This window comes from Bufo gargarizans, chromosome 10, assembly GCF_014858855.1.
Source record: "Bufo gargarizans isolate SCDJY-AF-19 chromosome 10, ASM1485885v1, whole genome shotgun sequence".
In the NCBI taxonomy this organism is placed as follows: Eukaryota; Metazoa; Chordata; class Amphibia; order Anura; family Bufonidae; genus Bufo; species Bufo gargarizans.
Window position 1 is genome coordinate 79,817,152 of NC_058089.1, and position 24,259 is coordinate 79,841,410.

The window sequence follows — 24,259 nt, forward strand, 5'->3', positions numbered from 1 at the left end:
ACTATGTCACCTTGCCACTCTGTGGTCTCCTCATGCTGCTTCCACCTCAAGATTATGTCATTTTGCCACTCTGTGGTCTCCTCATGCTGCTTCCACCTCACCACTATGTCACCTTGCCACCCTGTGGTCTCCTCATGCTGCTAACACCTCCACACTATGTCATTGTGCCACTCTGCGGCCTCCTGATGCTGCCGCCACCTACAGACTCTGTGATTTGGCCACTCTGTGGTCTCCTCATGCTGCTTCCACCTCACCACTATATCACCTTGGCACCCTGCGGTCTCCTCATGCTGTTTCCGCCTCACCACTATGTCACCTTGCCACTCTGTGGTCTCCTCATGCTGTTTCCACCTCACCACTATGTCACCTTGCCACTATGTGGACTCCTCATGCTGCTTCCACCTCACCACTATTTCATCTTGCCACTCTGTGGTCTCCTCATGCTGCTTCCACCTCACCACTATGTCACCTTGCCACTCTGTGGTCTCCTCATGCTGCTTCCACCTCACCACTATGTCATCTTGCCACTCTGTGGTCTCCTCATGCTGCTTCCACCTCACCACTATGTCACATTGCCACTCTGTGGTCTCCTCATGCTGCTGACACCTCCACACTATTTCACCTTGCCACTCTGTGGCCTCCTGATGCTGCCGCCACCTCCACACTATGTCATTGTGCCACTCTGCGGCCTCCTGATGCTGCCTCCACCTACAGACTCTGTGATTTGGCCATTCTGTGCTCTCCTCATGCTGCTTCCACCTCACCACTATGTCACCTTCCCACTCTGTGGCCTCCTGATGCGGCCGCCACCTCCACACTATGTCACCCTGCCATTCTGTAGCCTCCGAATGCTGCTGCCACCTCCATAATATGTCATTGTGCCACTCTATGGCTTCCTAATGCTGCTGCCACCTACAGACTCTGTGATTGGGCCACTTTGTTGTCTCTTCATGCTGCTTTCACTTCACCACTATGTCATAGGACCACTCTGTGGACTTCTCATGCTGTTCCCACCCTTCCTACTTCATGACTGGGCCACTATTTAGCCTTTATGGCTTGGCTGACATCATCATTTATTTAACCCTTGCTCTGATCTGTCAGAAGGAAGGTAAAATGAGACATACAGTAGATTCTGTCTGTGTAGCAGCTTTAAGGCCTGTATGGTCCCATCAGAATTGGCTTGTGATTTGGTAGCCAAAAGCAGGAGTGGGTACAAAACACAGAAGACTTGCAAATATGCCGTTCACGTGTCATCTCTGTTTTGGATCCACTCCTGTTTTTTTGACAATAGCATTACTGATGTATTACTGACCAAATGCTGACTGAGTGAAGGCAGATGCTCCACAGGCAGGATCCGTTTATAGTGGGTATTGCTCTGTCGGATCAGAGGAAGGGCAAAATAGTCAGTGACGTCAACACTAACTTACTGCTGACACCCTCTCCACTCTGTCGGGGGGCTCTACTTGTATACGCGTTTAATAGAACAGGTTCTGTAGACATCTATGTGGAATTGGCTGATGACGGTGTAAAAGGAGTGCGCTTCTTTTTGGCTCTAACATTGACCTGCAAGGCTGAGTTCATACATGAGTTATTTGGTCAGTTTTGGCCCCGTGACTGCCCAAATATGTGAAGTGTGCAGTGATTCTAAGTGTGACGCCTGTCATCTGCATGTCATAAGGACTCACAGTATTATTTCACTTCTACAGCAGACTCCCTATGCGTGTTACTGCTAGGCGCAGTGTTCTACACCCCTATACAGGCTCTCCCCAGCCAGGAAACAGCTGTTTTTTAAAGTAATTTACTGTGAATTTATTCTGATCAAACCGAAATTTTCCACAAATATTCTGCAAACTGGCAAATAGAATTTTAGAAAAATTCACTCATCTCTAATGACTATAATAGAGAGATTATTACATTTGTTGAAAAAGAGCATTATTCTAATGAAGGGATGGTAATAGAAGTGCTTATTTCATTCAGCTCAGACTTGTGCAGTTTCAAATGTTGGGTAATGGTGTCATGTACCATACCCGCATTACTCAGTAACTTTAACACATAGATGGTGTTGTATCTATTAGTATTGCCTTCTTCATAAAACATTCACATGTATAGTGACATGCCTAAAGCAGTGCAGTAATACAGTTTACGCATTTCGGCTGAGCGCCTTAATCATAACCTGGAAGTTTGTTGCAGCTGAATCCTACCTTACTCCAGGGGTTCCAGAGCAGCGGACGGTGAGCTGACTACTTCATCTTGTATTATGTATCTATTGGTATATTTGATTTATTTGCAGTATTTACATGGTGCTATGTAAGGGGTTAAATTTCCTAATATCGGCAGGAAATGTGACTGCAGAATTGTGTAACTATGATCTCTGTACTCCCAGAGGGTAGTCACAAAAAATACAACTGTAACATGACCCACATTACCACACCGGCTGTCATACATTAGAGGTGAGTATTTCATCTCTCTTTTTTTTTATTGCCGTACACTGACTAGAGTAGAGCTTGTTCAGAATATTTAATCTGCAAAGCTTTAGCACGTATTACCAGAGAGGGTTAGTCATAGAAACAATCAACAGGCAGGAAAAGGAGTAAGAATGAATGCACGGTATTTCTGTTTATTGTATAGCTGCAGTGCACAGGTACAGGCAAAGGAAGAATGAAAATAGGCAGACAGACGGATAGACAGACAGATAGATAGGTAGATAGATAGGAGAGAGAGGTCCTTTCTTATGGAGGGAGGGCAATTCATTGAGAAGGAGGAGGTGTTGCTCCACTGTTCAGCTCATATTCTCTGCTGTTGCTATGGGAAGAAGACATTTCAACGCACTCAAAGATACACTACTTCGATTCCTGGGGTGGGAAAAGGAGGCTGGTGGGAAAGGGATTCGAGTAGGAGGGGGAGTGCAGCTTGTGAGGGCAAGCAACAGGGCAGGACTGACACCTTTTGGATTTGCTCAAGAAATCTCCGCTGCAGAATTGTTTTTCAGTGACTGAAAAGCAATGAAGCAGACAGAAAGGGGATGAGGGTGGATGAACGTAACACTGAATGTGGAGAGGAAAAGGGGGAATTCTAAGAGGATAAGATTTATACAAGAAAGTGAGATAATAGCACAAGAGACAGAAGAAGGAGACACCAGACAAGATAATGATGCTTCTATTGAAGGATTGTGCACATAAGTCTTGGGAATGATTCTGACTATATGGATGAGTCGAGGGATTCTTCATATATCCTTATTTACTCCCACTGAATATGATTTGATAGAATATTTCTATTTGCCTCCATATTTCAGCATCAACATGACACTTGTCACTATATCTGTTTATAAGACGTAGCTGAATCGGTGTTCCCATTGTTGTACTCGAGGTTACTGAAATAACTTGTTGTGTCTCCATGTTTTTTTTTTTCATAGATCATCACTTCGATTTGGGTGATCATTGACAAGACTGGAACATCAACGTGACCAGAAATGGCAGAGGTAAGAATCTGCATGACTTTTAGGGGGATGCAAAGGAATGGGCAACTGAAAAGTACAGATTTCCAAGCCTTAACATAACCTTTGTTCTTGGACAATGTCATCATCAGTAAGTCATTTGTATGGACTTCCAGTCTCGGAGGACTGGCAGTGGTGGAATGCCACTGCTTGTCACTGAATGATCAGTTCCGAGTCTTCACAGTCTCACACCTGTTGCTTTCATAATCATATAGAAAGTCACAGTTAGAAAAAAGCAATCTTCCTAGGCTTCCCAATGATGACTGGAATCTGGAAATCTGATGTTTTATTTTGTCTTTCAGAACAAGGTATGCTGTAAGCCAGATCTCTTCACTGGTAAGTAACTAACAATTCTTCTAGCAATGCACTCTGTGAGCTTTGGCCTTGCTAGATGTTCTCCTTGTACCATGTGGAAGTGCAATGATGTGTTAAATACAGCAAGCCTTGTCATTCTCCAGTGTATTGTGCAGCTATAGAAATCGCAAACCAAATGAAGGAACTGTGGTTAGGCTACTTCCACAGTACAACCTATAACACTATGTGCATCCCCAGATCACCAAAGAAGAAGCGACCATATGTAACCAAAAAATATATACTTTATTAGAACAACACAATAAAACACATATAATGGAGTCTTATATCATTGGATGGAGTAAGCAGGTAAAAAAGAGGAACACAGGGGGAAGGGACCGATAAAGGTGAATACATATTGGGGAATTAAATACATATATATACACAAGTGTAAACGTTGTCCCAAGTTAGTAAAAAATAAATAAAAAATGAAGGAAATAGAAACTACAGCAGGTTTTCACACACAGGCAAAGAGCCTAGTGAAGTACATAGCAATATTGCCTCAGGTAGACCTGGAACCACATATAATAGCTCATTCAATTGTAAACAAACATATTAACGGTCACATAACCCATCCAGTGTCTCTCACTTACCCTATGCGTTTCGCCAAATGGCTTCGTCAGGAGAAAATCTTCCCCTGACGAAGCCATTCGGTGAAACACGTAGGGTAAGTGAGGGACACTGGACGGGTTATGTGACCGTTAATATGTTTGTTTACAATTGAATGAGCTATTATATGTGGTTCCAGGTCTACCTGAGGCAATATTGCTATGTACTTCACTAGGCTCTTTGCCTGTGTGTGAAAACCTGCTGTAGTATCTATTTCCTTCATTTTTTATTTTATTTTTACTAACTTGAGACAACGTTTACACTTGTGTATATATATGTATTTAATTCCCCAATATGTATTCACCTTTATCGGTCCCTTCCCCCTGTGTTCCTCTTTTTTACCTGTTTTACTCCATCCAATGATGTAAGACTCCATTATATGTGTTTTATTGTGTTGTTCTAATAAAGTACTGTATTTTTCGCTTTATAAGACGCACTTTTTCCCCCCCAAAAAGGGGGGGAAATGGCAGTGCGTCTTATAAAGCGAACGCTGCCATGTTTACGTTGGTGACGCTGATACAGTGTGGCCTGCGATGTATCAGAGGGGGGGGGGGAGGAGGCTGGCAACACTCGCGGCGGGGCCCGATGCAGTCACTGTACTGTAATACTTCGGGCCCCGCTCACAGCAATATTCATATGTACAGTATCTCTGCTTTAAACTAGGGCAATCCTCTGTAGTAGTTCAACTCACTAGGAAAGCGGCAGGCAGGGCGGCAGCGTAACCTCGCGATTCTCACTCATTCACGCTCCTCCCACTTCATTCATGAAGGAGGAGTAGGAGAGTGAATGAGTGAGCATCGCGAGGTTACTCTGCCAGCCTGCCTGCCGCTTTCATAGTGAGTGAGCATCTGTACTACTACAGAGAATTGCCCTAGTTTAAAGCAGAGACACTGCTTGAAGATTATAGACTTTACATATGAAAACTGCTTCATTACACTCTGCTTTCTTCTCTAACAGTACTCACTTTGAAAGCAGCGGTCCAGCCGGCACGTGACGTCACTCACTCGGTCATGCTCATCCCACTTCATTAATGAAGCTGGCAGGAGCGTGACTGACTGAGTGAGTGACGTCACGTGCTGGCCGGACTGCTGCTTTTATAGTGAGTACTGTTAGAGAAGAAAGCGGAGCCATTAAAAGATTTTACATATAAAGTCTACTGTGTGCCCTGTGGTGTAAATGGGGGTCACTATTCGCACAGGGACAATATACTGTGACACATATGATACTGTGACCAGCATAAGATCATCTTATGCTGGTCACAGTATCATATGTGTCACAGTATATTGTCCCTGTGTGAATAGTGACCCCCCATTACATAAGATGCTATATGTGTGTCATCCACACATCCCCCGTAGTAGTGTATCATCCACACATCCCCCTCATAACAGTGCGTCATCCACAGAGCCCCATAAAAGTGCGTCATCCACAGATCCCCCATAACAGTTCGTCATCCACAGGTCCCCCCATGACAGTGTCATCCACAGGTCCCCCCAAAACAGTGCGTCATCCACAGGTCCCCCATAACAGTGCGTCATCCACAGGTCCCCCCATAACAGTGCATCATCCACAGGTCCCCCATAACAGTGCGTCATCCACAGACCACCATCAGTTGAAAACACACCAAAAGCACACCTTTTGGTTCTAAATATTTTTTTATTATTTTCCTCCTCAAAAATCTAGGTGCGTCTTATCATCAGGTGCGTCTTATAAAGCGAAAAATACGGTATATATTTTTTGCTTACATATGGTCGCTTCTTCTTTGGTGATCTGGGTATGCACATAGTGTCATAGGTTGTGATTTAATTAATATATGTCGCCCTCATAGGTTGTCTGTGTAGGTTCTTGTCTACTTTCACACTTGTGGCACAGACCTCCGGCAGGCTGTTCCGTCAAATGAACAGCCTGCCGGATCCGTCCTGCCGCTAGTGACCGTGTGCCCCCGGACTGCCGTTCCATCCCCATTGACTATATTGGTGGCGGTGCGGAGTTCCGGCGGAGGCACGGCAGCGCGCGGCAAGAGGCAGCCGGAATAAAAGTCGGACATGTCGTAGTTTTATTCCAGCAGCCTCTTGCTGTGCCTCCACCGGAACTCCGCCCCCACCCCTATTATAGTCAATGGGGATGGAGCGGCAGTCCGGGGGCACAAGTTCACTAGCGGCAGGACGGATCCGGAAGGCTGTTCACCCGACGGAACAGCGTGCCGGAGGTCCGTGCCGCTAGTGTGAAAGTAGCCTTATAAGATCATTTATGTGAATTTCTATGAATTGTCGTGGTTTCTTAGCAAGTTCAAGTGAAGTACATAAAAAATATGTGCTTCACCTATTCTTGCTGAAAAAACATGGCAATTCATGGCAAAATACTGTATGTTTTCCCCTCAGGTAGGCAGTATATTACCACCCATGGTCACTATGTGGAAAGCCTAGACTACATGGATACTTTTTATGGCGCCTACTGATTGACTTTAACTATCGAGCTATGGCTGCAGTCCACAGATCTAGACTGAGCTGTATGCAGTCTTGTGGACTGCAACTGTCTCTCCTTGTCTAAAGTCAGTTGGCAGCACTACAAAAAGTCTCTGTGTAAGGCCTCATGCACATAAACGTATTTTCTTTCCATGTCTGTTCCATTTTTTGGCGGACCGTATGTGGAACCTTTTATTTCAATGGGTCCGCAAAAAAAATTAAGAAGGTACTCCGTATGTCCGTATTTCTGTTCTGCAAAAAAATAGAACATGTCCTTTTATTGTCCGCATTACGAACAAGGATAGGACTGCTCTATTAGGGGCAAGCTGTTCCGTTCCACAAAATATGGAAAGTACATGGACGTCATCCGTATTTTTTGTGGATCCATTTTTTGCGGACCGCAAAATACATACGGTCATGTGCATGAGCCCTAATGCTAACCTTTTAATAATGAAATTTTAATGAAATGGCTAAAAGTATAATTAGATGGAAGACATGTTTTACTGCAGGAGTGATGTAATATCATGGCCAGTTTGGGGAATGAGCATCTGCTTTATTTCCGCAGAACTTGCAATCCATTATAATATGTAAAAACAATACAATCAGTCCTGTTCATTAGTATGTTAGATGGTCCAGCTATAAAACTGGGAGAAGTTCTTCTTTTCTGTAAAGCAATAAGAGAATCCCCAATAATTAGACATTAATACATTTAGTGACTGTCTAAATTTACAGTATATACATCGAGCACCAAAGTGCTCGGGTGCTCTGGTGCTCGAGTAGAACACTTTGGGATGCTCGGGTGCTCTACAGAGCACCAGAGCACAATGGAAGTCAATGAGAGAACCCGAGCATTAATCCAGGCACCGCATGTAAAATATAAGAAAAAGAACTGGATCTAATAACTGCTTCTCAGCATAATTAACATCGCTTCTCAGCGCAATTGAACGTATACCTACCCCTATGCTGCATGCTGCACATGAGGCATTAGTATACAATTTGATCAAAAAGCATAGGCCCACTCACCGCAACAAAGTTGCCTCTTTAAATGGGATCCTATTTTTTATTTGGCGCATCGCTGCACGGCGACCGCCAAAGCCGCAGCACCGCACCAGCAGGCAGCGGGACCCAGCAGCCAAACAGCAGCCTCGCTGTCTGGCAAAGCCACCCTGGCACTGGGCCCCACCACCCCACCAGCACAGCACCAAAGCAACAATGATAAAATCGATTTTAGAGGAAAAATTGTTAGGAAATGTTCTTTCCTGTATGATTACTTGTATATAAAGTGCTGCCAAAAATTACAAGGAAGAGGCACTCCGATACAATCTGTATATCACATAAAGGAGGGCCTCATTCACATTGTGGTACAATTGTTCAGGTAGTGGGACTCCTACACTCATAAAGCCTATGCACTAAGTGAAAGGGCTGCCAAAAATTACAAGGAACCGGCACTCCAATACACCCTTTATTACACATAAAGAAGGGCATCATACACAACCTTGAGAAATTATGATTGATGGCCTGCTAGTGACCCTTTAAAACATTAGGGGCAAGGGCCTGCTAGTGACCCTTTAAAACATTAGGGGCAAGGGACTGCTGTTGAGCTGCCCCTCTAAAACATTAGGGACGAGGGCCTGCTGCTGATCTGACCATCTAAAACATTATGGCTGAGGGCCTGCTGGTGACCCTCTAAAACATTAGGGGTGAGGGTCTGCTGCTGAGCTGACCCTCTAAAACATTAGGGGCGAGGGCCTGTTGCTGATCTGACCATCTAAAACATTATGGGCAAGGGCCTGCTGCTGACCTTCTAAAACATTAGGGGCGAGGGCCTGCTGCTAATCTGACCATTTAAAACATTAGGGGAGAGGGCCTGCTTCTGAGCTGGCCCTCTAAAACATTAGGGGCGAGGGACTGCTGCTGATCTGACAATATAAAACTTTAGTGGTGAGGGTCTGCTGCTGAGCTGACCATCTAAAACATTATGGGCGAGGGCCTGCTGCTGATCTGACCATTTAAAACATTAGGGGAGAGGGCCTGCTTCTGATCTGACATCTAAAACATTAGGGGTGAGGGCCTACTTCTGATCTGACATCTAAAACATTAGGGGTGAGGGCCTACTTCTGATCTGACATCTAAAACATTAGGGGTGAGGGCCTGCTTCTGAGCTGGCCCTCTACAACATTAGGGGCGAGTGCCTGCTGCTGATCTGAGTGTATGGTTGTACACTATCAAAGTTAACTACAGTAGAAGTCTTATATATTTTTATTTTTTTAAGTAACTGGCTGTACAGCTCTTATGGCCGTGTGGTTATGTGCTTTACCTATGATACAGAAGGTCATGGGTTTGAATCCCATCTTAAACTTTTCTGAAAGACAGGCTAAACAGGAACACTAGAGGCTGCATCGCATCGCCGACATGGAGGTAAGTAGAAAAGTTTTTTTGTTTTTTTTTAATACCGGACTGTTACTTTACTGCCACATGGAGGGGAGAGGCACTTGATACTGGCACATTAGGGAGCAGGGGGAGAGGATGGCACTGATATTGGCACATGGGGGGGAGGAGAGAGGCACTTGGCACTTGATACTGGCACATTAGGGGGCAGGGGAGATGATGGCACTATGATACTGGCACATGGAGGGGGGAGGAGAGAGGCACTTGATACTGGCACATTAGGGGGAAGGGGGAGAGGATGGCACAGTGGCACTATGATACTGGCACATGGAGGGGGGAGGAGAGAGGCACTTGATACTGGCACATTAGGGGGCAGGGGGAGAGGATGGCACTATGATACTGGCACATGGAGGGGGAGGAGAGAGGCACTTGATACTGGCACATTAGGGGGCAGGGGGAGAGGATGGCCCTATGATACTGGAACATGGAGGGGGGGGAGAGGCACTTGATACTGGCACATTAGGGGGCAGGGGGAGAGGATGGCACTATGATATTGGCACATGGGGGGCAAGAAATGGACATGAATCATGAGGGCCAAAATGTAGATTCTCTACCAGCCCTGGATAGGTGTATAGTGTGAATCCAGCACAGTAGTGTGTGTGGTGTATGTAGCAGAGCTGTATGCGACAGAGGCATGTATAATGTGCACAGCACAGCTGTGTATGTAAAATGTGTAACACAGTGATATATACACTACGTGCAGAATTATTAGGCAAATGAGTATTTTGACCACATCATCCTCTTTATGCATGTTGTCTTACTCCAAGCTGTATAGGCTCGAAAGCCTACTACTAATTAAGCATATTAGGTGATGTGCATCTCTGTAATGAGAAGAAGTGTGGTCTAATGACATCAACACCCTATATCAGGTGTGCATAATTATTAGGCAACTTCCTTTCCTTTGGCAAAATGGGTCAAAAGAAGGACTTGACAGGCTCAGAAAAGTCAAAAATAGTGAGATATCTTGCAGAGGGAGGCAGCACTCTTAAAATTGCAAAGCTTCTGAAGCGTGATCATCGAACAATCAAGTGTTTCATTCAAAATAGTCAACAGGGTCGCAAGAAGCGTGTGGAAAAACCAAGGCGCAAAATAACTGCCCATGAACTGAGAAAAGTCAAGCGTGCAGCTGCCAAGATGCCACTTGCCACCAGTTTGGCCATATTTCAGAGCTGCAACATCACTGGAGTGCCCAAAAGCACAAGGTGTGCAATACTCAGAGACATGGCCAAGGTAAGAAAGGCTGAAAGACGACCACCACTGAACAAGACACACAAGCTGAACGTCAAGACTGGGCCAAGAAATATCTCAAGACTGATTTTTCTAAGGTTTTATGGACTGATGAAATGAGAGTGAGTCTTGATGGGCCAGATGGCTGGATTGGTAAAGGGCAGAGAGCTCCAGTCCGACTCAGACGCCAGCAAGGTGGAGGTGGAGTACTGGTTTGGGCTGGTATCATCAAAGATGAGCTTGTGGGGCCTTTTTGGGTTGAGGATGGAGTCAAGCTCAACTCCCAGTCCTACTGCCAGTTTCTGGAAGACACCTTCTTCAAGCAGTGGTACAGGAAGAAGTCTGCAAGGTAAGAAAAACATGATTTTCATGCAGGACAATGCTCCATCACACGCGTCCAAGTACTCCACAACGTGGCTGGCAAGAAAGGGTATAAAAGAAGAAAATCTAATGACATGACCTCCTTGTTCACCTGATCTGAACCCCATTGAGAACCTGTGGTCCATCATCAAATGTGAGATTTACAAGGAGGGAAAACAGTACACCTCTCTGAACAGTGTCTGGGAGGCTGTGGTTGCTGCTGCACGCAATGTTGATGGTGAACAGATCAAAACACTGACAGAATCCATGGATGGCAGGCTTTTGAGTGTCCTTGCAAAGAAAGGTGGCTATATTGGTCACTGATTTGTTTTTGTTTTGTTTTTGAATGTCAGAAATGTATATTTGTGAATGTTGAGATGTTATATTGGTTTCACTGGTAAAAATAAATAATTGAAATGGGTATATATTTGTTTTTTGTTAAGTTGCCTAATAATTATGTACAGTAATAGTCACCTGCACACACAGATATCCCCCTAAAATAGCTAAAACTAAAAACAAACTAAAAACTACTTCCAGAAATATTCAGCTTTGATATTAATGAGTTTTTTGGGTTAATTGAGAACATGGTTGTTGTTCAATAATAAAATTAATCCTCAAAAATACAACTTGCCTAATAATTCTGCACTCCCTGTAATGTGCCACTCAGAGCTGTGTGTGTAGCAGAGCTGTGTATGTAAAATGTGTAACACAGTGATATATAATGTGCCACTCAGAGCTGTGTGTGTAGCAGAGCTGTGTATGTGAAATGTGCAACAGTGATATATAATGTGCCACTCAGAGCTGTGTGTGTAGCAGAGCTGTGTATGTAAAATGTGCAAAAACCCTGATGCTCTCAAAAAGAGCAAGCAATATAATACATTGTAGTTTGATACCTTTTACCCCTTAAAGACCGGGCCCATTTTCATTTTTCCATTAGCCATAATCTTTTTATTTTTCCATTCACATAGTCATATGAGGGATTTTTTTGTGTGGGACAAGATGCATTTTTTAAATGTCGCCACTTAATTTGCCATGTCTTGTATCAGAAAGCAGGAAAAAAATAAATTCTTTGTGGGTTAAAAAAAATAAAATAAAAAACACAATTCTGCCAAGGTTTTTGAGGTTTTGACATCATGACGTTCACTAAAAATGACGTCTTTATTCTGCGGCTCAATACGATACAAAACTTGTATAGTTTTTATTTGGTTTAATTACTTTAAAAAATTACTTTTCTATATTTCGGTCTATGTGAGGGTTTGTTTTTGTGTAACGATCAGTAGTTTTCTTGGGGGGAGGGGGCCCCATACAAAAATTTGCTTATTAAAGATTGTGTAGGGTGTGGCTGGAGGCGGGACAAGGGTGGGGCTTGCAGCAGAACATGGGTGGGGCCTGTAAGGAGGCCCTTGATTTATTTTGCCCGGGGGCCCTGAGGGTTCTCAGTCCGCCCCTGGATCTGACCATCTAAAACATTAGGGGTGAGGGTCTGCTGCTGAGCTGACCATATAAAACTTTAGGGGTGAGGGTCTGCTGCTGAGCTGACCCTCTAAAACATTAGGGGGGAGGGCCTGCTACTGATCTGACCATCTAAAACATTATAGGCGAGGGCCTGCTGGTGACCCTCTAAAACATTAGGGGTGAGGGTATGCTGCTACGCTGACCCTCTAAAACATTAGGAGCGAGGGCTGCCTAATAATCATGTTGATATGATGGAGGAGGACGAGAAAAGGGAGATTGAACCATATACCCTTTTTTTTGTGGTGGAAGGGGTGCATGGGAATACACCATAAAAGCCACATTTAAAGTGAATTTATGTTTAGCTGCTTTCCACTGGTGGAGTAGAGAAGTCAGGGGAAATCCAGGTCTTGTTCATTTTGATAAGAGTCAACCTGTCAGCATTTTCAGTTGGTAGGCGGATGCGCTTATCAGTTAATATGCCCCCAGCAGCACTAAATACCCGCTCTGACAAAAGGCTGGTGGCAGGGCAGGCCAAGGCGTTGAGCGCCAGTTCATGCCACGTGACTAGCTTGGACATCCAATAGTTGTAAGGCACAGAGCGATCACTGAGGATGCTGATACTGTCCCACATAGAAGGCTTATCAATAAAGTGCAGTCATTGGGCTTGGACTCCAATATTGTTGAATGGATTAGGCAGTGGCTGAGGGACAGGCAACAGAGGGTTGTAGTCAATGGAGTATATTCAGACCAAGGTCTTGTTACCAGTGGGGTACCTCAGGGATCTGTTCTGGGACCCATATTGTTTAATATCTTTATCAGCGAAATTGCAGAAGGCCTCAATGGTAAGGTGTGTCTTTTTGCTGATGATACAAAGATTTGTAACAGGGTTGATGTTCCTGGAGGAATACACCAAATGGAAAAGGACTTAGGAAAACTAGAGGAATGGTCAAAAATCTGGCAACTAAAATTTAATGTTGATAAGTGCAAGATAATGCACCTGGGACGCAAAAACCCAAGAGCAGAATATAAAATCAGTGATACAGTCCTAACCTCAGTATCTGAGGAAAGGGATTTAGGGATCATTATTTCAGAAGACTTAAAGGTAGGCAGACAATGTCACAGAGCAGCAGGAAATGCTAGCAGAATGCTTGGGTGTATAGCAAGAGGAATTACCAGTAGAAAGAGGGAGGTGCTCATGCTGCTCTACAGAGCACTAGTGAGACCTAATTTGGAGTATTGTGCTCAGTACTGGAGACCATATCTCCAGAAGGATATTGATACTTTGGAGAGAGTTCAGAGAAGAGCTACTAAACTGGTACATGGATTGCAGGATAAAACTTACCAGGAAAGATTAAAGGACCTTAACATGTATAGCTTGGAAAAAAGACGAGACAGAGGGGATATGATAGAAACTTTTAAATACATAAAGGGAATCAACAAGGTAAAAGAGGAAAGAATATTTAAAAGAAGAAAAACTGCTACAAGAGGACATAGTTTTAAATTAGAGGGGCAAAGGTTTAAAAGTAATATCAGGAAGTATTACTTTACTGAGAGAGTAGTGGATGCATGGAATAGCCTTCCTGCAGAAGTGGCAGCTGCAAATACAGTGGAGGAGTTTAAGCATGCATGGGATAGGCATAAGGCCATCCTTCATATAAGATAGGGCCAGGGGCTATCCATAGTACTTAGTATATTGGGCAGACTAGATGGGCCAAATGGTTCTTATCTGCCGACACATTCTATGCTGACATGGTCTGCTACGTACTCCTTCACCATCTTCCAAAACTTTTCTCTCCTGGTGACACTAGGCTGCGCATCAGGGTGAAGGTGCTGGCGGGGTGTCATGAAACTGTCCCAGGCCTTGGGGAGTGTTTCCCTGCCTCTATTGGAACTGCTGTGTGTTCCCGTCATCTCCCCTCCTCGGTTACCCAAAGAACTACGTACTAGCGTAGTCAGCTGGAAATTTTTTGAGCAATTTTTCCACGAGGACCTCTTGGTATTGCACCATTTTGCTTGTCCTCTCTATCAGAGGAATGAGAGATGAGAAGTTCTCTTTGTAGCGGGGGTCAAGAAGGGTGAACGACCAGTAATCCGTGTTGGCCAAAATGCGTATAAAGTGAGGGTCACAGAAAAGGCAGCATAACATAAAGTCAGCTATGTGTGCCAGAGTCCCAACAGACAAGAATTCGCTGTCCTCATCAGGGGGATGACTCTCAATCTCCTCATCCTCTTCCTCCTCTTCGGCCCATCCATGCTGAACAGATGGAATAAACCTGCTGTGGGTACTACCCTCTGTAGCGGAGGAAACTGTCTCCTGCTCCTCATCATCATCCAATTAGCGCTGAGAAGACAAACTAATGGTGGTCTGGATATCACCCTGTGTAATGTCTTCCCCCATTTCCACCTCTTGCACATGCAAAGCATCCGCCTTCATTGTGTGCAGCAGCGTTTCAGTAGACACAGAAGTGGGATGGTGACGTTGATAATAGAGTTATCGCCGCTCACCATCTGTGTTCATTGCTCAAAGTTGCGTAATACCTCACAGAGGTTAGACATCCATGCCCACTTGTCGTTTGTGAAGAGCGGAAGCTGACTGGAAAGGAGACGACCATGTTGCAGCTGGTATTCCACTATTGCCCTCTGCTGCTCACAAACCCTGGCGAACATGTGGAACGTGGAGTTCCAGCGCGTGCTCCACCGCTGAACCACTAAGTTGAACACGTGGGCTAGGCATGGTATGTGTGTGAGCTTGCCGAGCTCCAAAGCCACCAGCAAGTTACGGTCATTATCAGATACAACCATGTCTGGTTGTAGGTTGAGTTGCGAGAGCCACAGCTCAGTCTGGTCCTTTTTACCCTGCCACAGCTCTGAGGTGGAGTGCTGTTTGTCACCTAAGCAAATTCATTTAAGAACAGCCTGTTGCCACTTCCCCACTGCAGTGCTACACTGCTTCCAGCTACTGACTGATGGCTGACTGGTGCTGCAAGATGAGAATTCAGAGGTGGAGGTGAAGGAGGAAGTGGAGGAGGAGAAGGGGGGGATGCAGCCACTAATGTAGGTGGTGGCGAAAATCCTGATGGAAGTAGGGCTTGCAGTCCTTGGAGTCAGTAGCACCTGTGCCATCCCAGGGTACAACTCGCTCCCGGCCTCCACAATGTTCACCCAGTGTGCCGTCAGGGAAATGTAGCGTCCCTGGCCAAAAGCACTTGTCCATGTGTCAGTCATTAAGTGGACCTTCCCAATAACTGTGTTGGTCAGGGCACGGGTGATGTTATGGGACACATGCTGGTGTAAGGCTGGGACTGCACACCTCGAAAACTTTTGGCGGCTGGGGACAGAGTAACACGGGACGGCCATCACCATCAGGCTGCAGAAAGCCTCTGTTTCCACAAGCCTAAATGGCAACATTTCCAGGGCTAGCAATTTGGAAAGGTGCGCATTTAGTGCTATGGCCTTCTGGATATTTTCGCTTTCATACAAAGGCCTGAGGTATGGACATCTGTAAGCTGCGCTAGGACACAGAAGTGGATGTAGTAGATGATGGTGCTTGCGAAGGTCCAGGCGCAAGGCAGGAGGCATCCAGGCCTGCGTCTTGGACAGGGGATTGGCCAGCACGTAACACAGGGGAAGAGGAGGCAGTGGTGTGACCTGTAGACGCTGATTGTGGATCCAGCTGTTCGGCCCACCTTTTGGGATGCTTTGATGCCATGTGGCGGATTATGCTAGTGGTGGTGAGGTTGCTAGTGTTCACGCCCCTGCTCATTTTGGTACAGCACCGGTTGCAAATGACAATTCTTTTATCGTCCGCACTTTCCTCAAAAAAGCGCCAGACTGCAAAACACGTACCCCTTGGCAAGGGAGATTGCTGTAAGGGGGTGCTCCGGGGAACAGTTATGGGCCTGTTTGGTGTGGCCCACCTTCTCCCTTTTGCCACCCCACTGCCTCTTCCAGCCTGTTGCAGTGCTGAGGATCCCTCCCCCTCTGTACTGCTGTCCTCGCTCGACTTGCCAACTTCCCAGGTTTGGTCAGTTATTTCATCGTCCAGCACTTCCTCTTCCCCTTCCTCACTCTGGTCATCCTCCTGACTTGTTGACCTAGCAAGAACCTCACTTATTGACAACTGTGTCTCATCCTCATCATGAACCTCTTGAGACACTAATTGCGGTGGACTTATTGGCAACTGTGTCTCATCATCATCATCCACCATGTGAAACACTAATTGCCATTCCCCACCGTCATCTTCTTCTGACTGTGGATGCTCAAGAGTTTGGGAATCAGTGCACAAAATCTCTTCATGTCCCTATTCAAGCGGGCTTGGCTAGAGGGCCAAATCAAGGATTGGCGATGAAAACAGCGCCTCAGAATATCCGAATGTGGGATCACTTGTTTGGCAGGGGGGAGGATTCTGTTGACCAGACTCTTGACTAATAAGACTGGACTTTGTGGAAGGCAGGGTGGTGCTTAACCGACTGGAAGCATTATCTGCTGCAATCCAACCAACCGTCTGGTCTCACTGCTGTGACTTCGAGAGTGGTGTCCTGCGCCGCACTGCAAACTGGGACATGAAGCTAGGTATCGCGGATGAGTGTGTTTCTTGTGCTCTGGCAGCAGGCACATTTTCACCGCGCCCAGGGCCACGGCCTCTGCGTGCACCATCAGCAGCACGCCCATTTCCTTGTCCCTTACTGCTCGCCCTGAGCATATAAAATGGTATATATGCTTGCAAGTATGTCACACGTACAGTAGCGCAGGTTTTGTAAGTGCATGCGCAAATAAATTAAACTGAATGTCACAGATATTTAGGATGCGCAAACGTTATACAGGAGATGTAGCGCAGGTAGTGTCGCTGTCACCAGCGGCAAAAAAATTAAACTGAATGTCACTGATATTTAGGATGCGCAAACGTTATACAGGAGATGTAGCACAGGTAATGTCGCTGTCAGCCTTGGTCAAACAATTTCGCTGAATGTCAGAGATGTTTAGGATGCGCAAATGTAACACAACAGAAGTGGCAGAGGTTGTGTCACTGTCAGCAGCGGCCAAACAATTGCATGCAATTTAGCCGAGGTTGCGCTAATAATATATATTGCAGCCAGATAAAACAATAGTCCTTTAAAGGACTTTTGGGTCTCTAACACCTTTCAAGGCTAACCTTGCCTAAAAAATAATAATTCCTATCCCTAAACTATCTGTCCCTTCTGCTGCAGCTCTCCCTGACTAAGGCCGAATGCACACGGCCGTTGTTCACGGCCGTGAGTGGTTCGTGGAACCGCGGCCTGGATTCCTCCTGAGAGCAGGAGCGCACAGCGTCATTGGTTGCTATGACGCCGTACGCTCCCTGCTGCCGCCGCAATACAGTAACACACTGGTATGATCTATACCAGTGTATTACTGTACTGTGGCTGCAGCAGGGAGCACACGGCGTCATAGCAACCAATGATGCAGTGCGCTCCTGCTCTCAGGAGGAATCCAGGTCACGGTTCCACGGTCCGCTCACGGCCGTGTGCATTCGGCCTAAGACTGAGCCGAACCACGTGTCATCAGGTGCTATATAACACCTGATGAGGTGTTCCGGCCAGCCAATCACTGTAATGCCAGTAACCAACATGGCTATGGCATTACAGTGAGTGCCAGTACTTCCCCGCACGTTTATTGTCTCGCGATGCTCGAGTCAAAATGGTGTTTAGACGAGCATGCTCGCCCCAACACTATTGTGCACCCCTGATATACAGTATATATATTTACAATAATATATATACAATGCATTTGGAAAGTCTTCAGACCCTTTTTCTTTATGAACATTTTGTTATGTTGCGGCCTTGTGCTAAAATAAAATAAAAATTGTTTTCAACATTAATATCCCATAATGAGAAAGTGAAAACAGAATGTTTGAAATCTTTTCTAATTTATTAAAAAGAAAAAACTAAAATCTTGCACTGACGTAATTATTCAGACCCTTTACTCAGGACTTAGTTGAAGCACCTTTGGCAGTGATTACAGCCTCTAGTCTTAGGTTTGATGCCATAAGGTTTGAAGACCTTAATTTGGGGACTCTCTGGCATTCTTCTCTGCCGACTGAGGAGAGGCTTGACCTTCTTGAAGTTTCTCCCATCTTCACACAAGATCTTTGGAGCTCAGCCAAGAGTAACCATTGGGTTCTTGGCCACCTCTCTTACCAAGGCAGTTCTCCCCTGATTACTTAGTTTGGTGGGGTGGCCAGATCTTGGAAGAGTACTGGTTGCTCTAAACTTCTTCCCTTTAAGAGTTATGGAGGCCACTGTGCTCTTGGGAATTTTTAGTGCAGCAGAATTTTTGTCTCCACACAATTCTGTCTCTGAGATCTCTGAGATCTATAGGCAGTTCCTTCCTCCTCCTGGCTTGTTTTTGCTCTGCTTTGCATAGTCAGCTGTGAGACCTTATATAGACAGGGGGGTGTCTTTCATAATCATGTCCAATCAACTGAATTTACCACATGTGGACTGCAATGAAGGTGATCAAGAGAAATGGGAGGCCCCTAGTCTAAATTTGTGTCATTGCAAAGGGTACGATCTGAATACTTATGTCCATGTGAATTCCCCCCCCCCCCCCCCCCCCTTTTTAAAGCACATCTTGTTCGTTTCATTTCAAATCCATTGTGGTGGTGTATAGAGCCAAAAATTTTAGAATTGTGTCGATGTCCCAAGATTTATGGACCTGACTGTATAAGTGCAGCAAGCCCTGGAGGAGCTGGTGTAGAGGATGGGAGTGGTAGTGGCTCTGATGAAGTGTTGTGTCACGGTGTACTGCCTTAGGCCATTGCTCCTTTGGGATCGGTGAAGTGGAAATGTAGTATTGAAGAATGAGGCCAAAAATAAATGTAACAAAGTATTTTAAATAAGTGCAACTAGAAACTTAAATACTTTTAGTAGCAGCAGACTTTAAGAGCAAATTTTCTCTGGCACCATAGGGTCCATTTACACGGCAGCAAAATGGATCTGGATCCGTTCCGCAATGGACCGTAAAATGGCCCCGTAAAAGATGCAGACGGCACACAGTGTGCTGTCCGCATCCGCACTTCCGTTCCACAAAAAATAGAACATGTTCTATTCTTGTCCGCAGACACGGACAAGAAAAGGCATTTCTATTAAAGTGCCGGCCATGTGCAGACCGCAAAATGCGGAACGCACAGGGCCGGGTGTCCGTGTTTTGCGGGTTCCACAATTTGCGGATGTGTGAATGGAGCCTAAGGATTATGGAGGCAGGTTTGATGCCTGCAATTTAGCACTTAGGTGGTACTGTCTTAGTAATGCGCTAGGTGATGGGCTGTAATCCTTCACTTTGCAGCAGTGTCTTTAATGCTGGTTCTAGCAGTTCACTCTGCTGCCTGACGACTTTACTTGAGGATAATGGTTGGTTGTTCTCTCTTGAGAATCCTCTTTTGGAACAGGAGCTCTTCTGTGAGGGAGCATGACTAGGCCACTCCTACCAAGAGGGTGGAAAAGAGTGGTTAGCCCTGTTCCTTGCCAACCATTGCCATTGCTGAATCCATCATGTATTACCAAAAACACTTCTGTCACGATAATACAACCGTCTGCATCTGTTATGAAAGGATCCGGTTGTTTTATCTTCAACATAGCAATGAAGGATCCGTCATGAACAACACTAAAAGTCAATGGGGTAAGGATCCATTTTCTATTGTGTCAGAGAACACGGATCAGTCCCAATTGACTTACATTGTGAGTCATGATGGATCCGTCTTGCTCTGCACCACATCGCGGACAGAAAAACGCTGCTTGCCGCGCTATTCTGTCCGCGAAGGGGACTCAACCAAACGGAACGGATTGCATTATGGTGCATTCCGTTTTGTTTGGTTCAGTTTTGTCTCCATTGACAATGAATGGGGACAAAACTGAAGCGTTTTTCTCCCGTTATTGAGATCCTATGACGGAAAGGGAGAGCACAGAAGTGAAAGTAGCCTGATAGTTACAGCCAAACATACAAAACACATAACTATTTAATATAATTGCAGATACCCCAGGTCTGGGGTACTGCATAAACATATTCTCATGCACACAGGATTGGTGGTTAGAGTCATACAATATCATGATACATGACACATAGTTACAATATCTTAAAAGCACAGTAAGCATATTGTTCTCATATAAAGGTACATTCCTTTAACCATATTATTATTTATTATTATTAAAGCGTCATTCATTCCATAGCGCTGTACATATGAAAAGGGGTATACATACATAATACAGATAATTGCACTAAGCATAAACAAGACGAGTTACAAACTGGTACAGAAGGAGAGAGGGCCCTGCCCGTGAGGGCTTACAATCTACAAGGTATGGGAGAAGGACACAGTAGGTGAGGGTGAAGTTGGTCATGGCTGTATAGAGGCAGCAGGGTCACTGGTTGAAGGCTTGTCTAAAGAGGTGGGTTTTCAGGTTTCTTTTGAAGGATTCCACTGTAGGTGAGAGTCTGATATGTTGGGGTTCCAGAGTGTGGGGAATGCACAGGAGAAATCTTGGAGGCGATTGTGGGAAGAGGTGATAAGAGGAGAGGAGAGAAGGAGGTCTTGTGAGGATCGAGATTGCGTGTGGGGATGTATCAGGAAAGTAGCTCAGAGATTTAGGGAGGGGACAGATTGTGGACAGCCTTGTATGTATTTGTTAGTATTTTGAACTGAATTTGCTGGGCAATGGGGAGCCAGTGAAGGGATTAGCAGAGGGGAGAGGCAGGTCAAGGAGAAGGAAGACAGAGTAATGTTTTTTTGTTTTGGCTGTTAGTAGGTAATTGGTGACTTTGGTAAGGGCAGTCTCAGTCGAGTGGTGGGGTCAATAGCCAGATTGTAGCCGGTCAAAGAGGGAGCAGGAGGAGAGGTGAGAGGACAGTTCCGAATGGACATGTTGTTCAAGTAGCTTTGAGGCATACAGAAGAAGTGATATGGGGCAATAACTGGACAAAGAAGATGGGTCAGGTAAATGGCTTTTAGAGGATGGGTGTAATGGTAGCATGTTTAAAAGCAGAGGGGAAGACACCAGAGGTTAGTGATAGGTTGAACAGATGAGTTAGGGCTGGGATAAACACTGTGGTAAGGTTAGGAATTAGGTGGGATGGGATGGGATTGGGTCAAGTGCACAGGTGGTGAGATGTGATCTGGAGCGTAGAGTGGAGAGTTTTTCTTCTGTAATGGTGGGGAAGTGGGTTTTGGGGGAAGAGGACCCAGCAGTTGTGTAGAGGGCCTGTGGGGACTGTGTACTGAAGCTTTCTCTGATGTTGACTATCTTTTGTTTGAAGTATGTGGCAAAGTCCTCAGCTGAGATGAGAGGAGAGGGTGAAGGCGCTGGAGGACGGAGAAGGCAGTTAAAAGTGTTCAATTGTTGTTTAGGGCTGTGGGCCAGGGAAGATATGAGAGATGAGAAGTAGGCCTGTTTTGCATCAGTGAGTGAGGACTTGAAAATGAGGAGGGATTGCATGTATGTGGTGAATTCATCTTTAGAATGGGATTTCTTCCATCGCCGCTCAGCAGCCCTGGAAGCTTGTCTGAGTTTTTTGGTTGGTGTGCCAGGGTTGTCTGTTAATTTTTTGGGTTTTGTTGTGTGTAAGGGGGGCAACAATGTCCAGAGCTGTACTTATTGTGGTGTTATATAGGGTGGTGGCAGCATCTGGGTCTTGGAGAGAACAGATGGTAGAGAGTGGGAGAAGAGAGTCAGAAAGCAAATGAAAGTCGAGATTTTTAAGGTTCCGGCGGGGGGGGTGATAGTGTGTGGACTGGGGAAGCAGCAGAAGAGACCAATGAAGAGAAGGTGAGTAGGTTGTGGTCGGATAGGGGGAGAGGAAAATTAGAAAAGGTTAGATAGGGAGCAGAGGTGGGTAAAGATAAGATCCAGAGTGTGACCATCTCTGTGGGTGGGAGCTGAAGACCACTGTGAGAGGCCGAAGGAGGAAGAGAGTGATAGGAGTTTAGAGGCGGCTAAATGACAGATGTCAATAGGGTTGTTGAAGTCACCCATGATGATAGTGGGGATGTCGGCAGAAAGAAAGTATAGTAGCCAGGTGTTAAAGTTATCAAGAAATATGGTGGAGGGAGAGTAGATGCGAACAGAGTGTACTTCAAATGAGGTGAGCGTAATGGAGGGTGGCAGTGGAGTTGGGCTGTAGGAGCAGGTGTCTGATAGGAGAAGACCAACTCCTCCACCATGCTTGCAGCCGGGGAGGGGGAGGGGGGGGGGGAGTGAAATGAAATCCACTATATGAGAGTGCAGCAGGGGAGGAGGTGTCAGAGGGTGTCAGCCATGTTTCTGTGAGACCCAGAAAGGAAAGTTTTTGAGAGATGAAAAGATAATGAATGTAGGACAGTTTGCTACAGACAGAGTGTGCATTCCATAATACTCCTGCAAGAGGAATCAAAGGAGCAGGGGTCAGAGGAATGGTTATTAGATTTAAGGGGTTGCATAAATTTGTAGAAGGAGATTTGTACTGGGACATGGAGGTGATAGTGTGGATTTGCTGAAGGGGGGCTGGATTTGGAAAGATATCACCAGCAGTAAGGGGAAGCAGAGAAAGTGTTAATATATGAGAATAAGAGAGGGCATGAGGTATCTGTGTGTGTTTGGGAAGGAAGTGTTTTACGTTGCCAAACAGGTTTGTGCAAGCGGTCAGATGAGAAGGTAAGATGGAGGAAGAGATAAATAGTTCCTTGCTGGGTGAATGGATGTGGGGGTATTTCAGGATGTTGCATAAAAGTGGAAGAGTAAGATGAAAAAGTGAAACGTTGTTTGCATTAACTATTTCTGTAATTACCAGTTGTCCCCTTCTGGTCCAATTCTGGTATAATTCGGTATGTGCACTTAAAGAGTTGCACTATATACAGTTCATATACATTGTCAGAAGTATCAAATGGGAGCCTTTTTCTAATCCAGGGGCAATGTTTTTGGGCTCTAAGTCAGGGTCAATTCCAGCTTACATCCTTTTGCTGGAGTCAGGGCGTTTGCTCCTGTTTGCTCTTAGAGGCAATAACTTTACTCTCATGTTGCTTTACCTCTTCCTAGTTGAACCAGATTCCTGAACTTGGCATTTTGCAAAAGTTGGAGACTTCATTTCCACCAAATCTCCACATCGGCTCACTGGTAGCTGGCTTTGCTTCATCTGTCTCATCTGCAGCCATCATATTTGTTAACACACCTGCAAGAAGGGAGACTCCCTCTCCTCCTATACTTATTTTCCAGCAGATCCTCCACATCATGGGCTTCTACACTGCTGAAGCTCAACTTTGTCACAGGCTTGTGGTGAGGTTCTGCTCCCTTGCTCTGTAGACCCTTTTATAGTCACAACAGCACTGACTTCCATCTAGTCCTGGTCTCCTCGGGTCTGGTCTACTTGCACACCTGCCCTAAAGGGCATGCTTACCTGCTATTCATTTCCTTTTTGTAATACTGTGACTGAATAAGACTAGAGTTGAGCGGACACCTGGATGTTCGGGTTCGACGGGTTCGGCCGAACTTCACAAAAAAGTTCGAGTTCGGGACCCTAACTTGACCCTAACTTGACCCGAACTTGACCCCGAACCGTATTGAAGTCAATGGGGACCCGAACTTTTGAACACTAAAATGGCTGTAAAAATGTCATGGAAAGGGCTAGAGGGCTGCACATCACCAAAATGTGATTAAGAGCATGGCAAGTGCTCTGCAAACAAATGTGGATAGGGAAATTACTTCAAATAACATAAAATACGCAAAAATAAAAAATAATAATCTTGATCTTGGAGGATGAGGTCCACATGGAGTAGGAGGTTGAGGAGACGGTGGATAAGGCGGTGTAGGTGGAAGCGGCAGTGGAGGATGAGGAGGTAGCCTACACTGCTTTT

The 24,259-nt window shown here is 45.4% G+C and overlaps 1 protein-coding gene across 6 annotated transcripts in view; it reads left to right on the top strand.

The window, feature by feature from the left end:
* Positions 1-2,100: 2,100 nt before the first annotated feature.
* The window catches only part of LOC122920840 (transmembrane protein 272-like), a 115,504-nt gene continuing 93,345 nt past the window's right edge, over positions 2,101-24,259 (top strand). For 2 of the 6 annotated variants that reach the window (XM_044270597.1, XM_044270602.1), the window contains exons 1-3: positions 2,493-2,590; positions 3,413-3,478; positions 3,796-3,829. In XM_044270597.1, the coding sequence (XP_044126532.1) occupies positions 3,470-3,478; positions 3,796-3,829 (43 nt within the window). In that variant the 5' untranslated portion in view covers positions 2,493-2,590; positions 3,413-3,469. Of the gene's footprint in view, positions 2,232-2,406; positions 2,451-2,492; positions 2,591-2,765; positions 2,858-2,955; positions 3,100-3,412; positions 3,479-3,795; positions 3,830-24,259 lie in introns of those variants that run through there. The other 4 variants (XM_044270601.1, XM_044270598.1, XM_044270600.1 and 1 more) reach the window with 4 other exon arrangements.